The 234-nt window shown below is 62.0% G+C and overlaps 1 protein-coding gene across 1 annotated transcript in view; it reads right to left on the bottom strand.

Annotated features, from left to right (window-relative positions):
- LOC119591041 (G-protein coupled receptor 54-like) overlaps positions 1 to 234 on the bottom strand; it is a 58154-nt gene that overhangs the window by 35415 nt on the left and 22505 nt on the right. The window contains exon 5 of the mRNA XM_037939769.1: positions 22 to 103. Coding sequence (XP_037795697.1) covers positions 22 to 103 — 82 coding nt within the window. The remainder of the gene's footprint in view (positions 1 to 21; positions 104 to 234) is intronic.

The raw sequence follows: 234 nt of genomic DNA, 5'->3' as shown, positions 1-234 counted from the left end.
GCCCACACAGCGGCGACCTACCTGCCTGATGGTCTTGTCCTCAGGGTGCGTCGGCGCCTGCGCGATGCCTCCGCCGCCGTTCGCGCTCACCTCGGCCGATTCCCTGTGGAGATGAGACCGTGCTTTCAGGGGCTTTCGGCGGGGCAAGGGCAAGGCGTCAGGGGGAGTTCCTTTTCCCTGTTTTTCTGTTTACATCCGGCTCTCTCTATCCATGCCACTGAGGTTGGCACTAAT

This window comes from Penaeus monodon, chromosome 28 (genome assembly GCF_015228065.2).
Source record: "Penaeus monodon isolate SGIC_2016 chromosome 28, NSTDA_Pmon_1, whole genome shotgun sequence".
In the NCBI taxonomy this organism is placed as follows: Eukaryota; Metazoa; Arthropoda; class Malacostraca; order Decapoda; family Penaeidae; genus Penaeus; species Penaeus monodon.
Note: the sequence above shows the minus strand (reverse complement) of the source record. Positions and strands in the feature narration are given on the sequence as shown.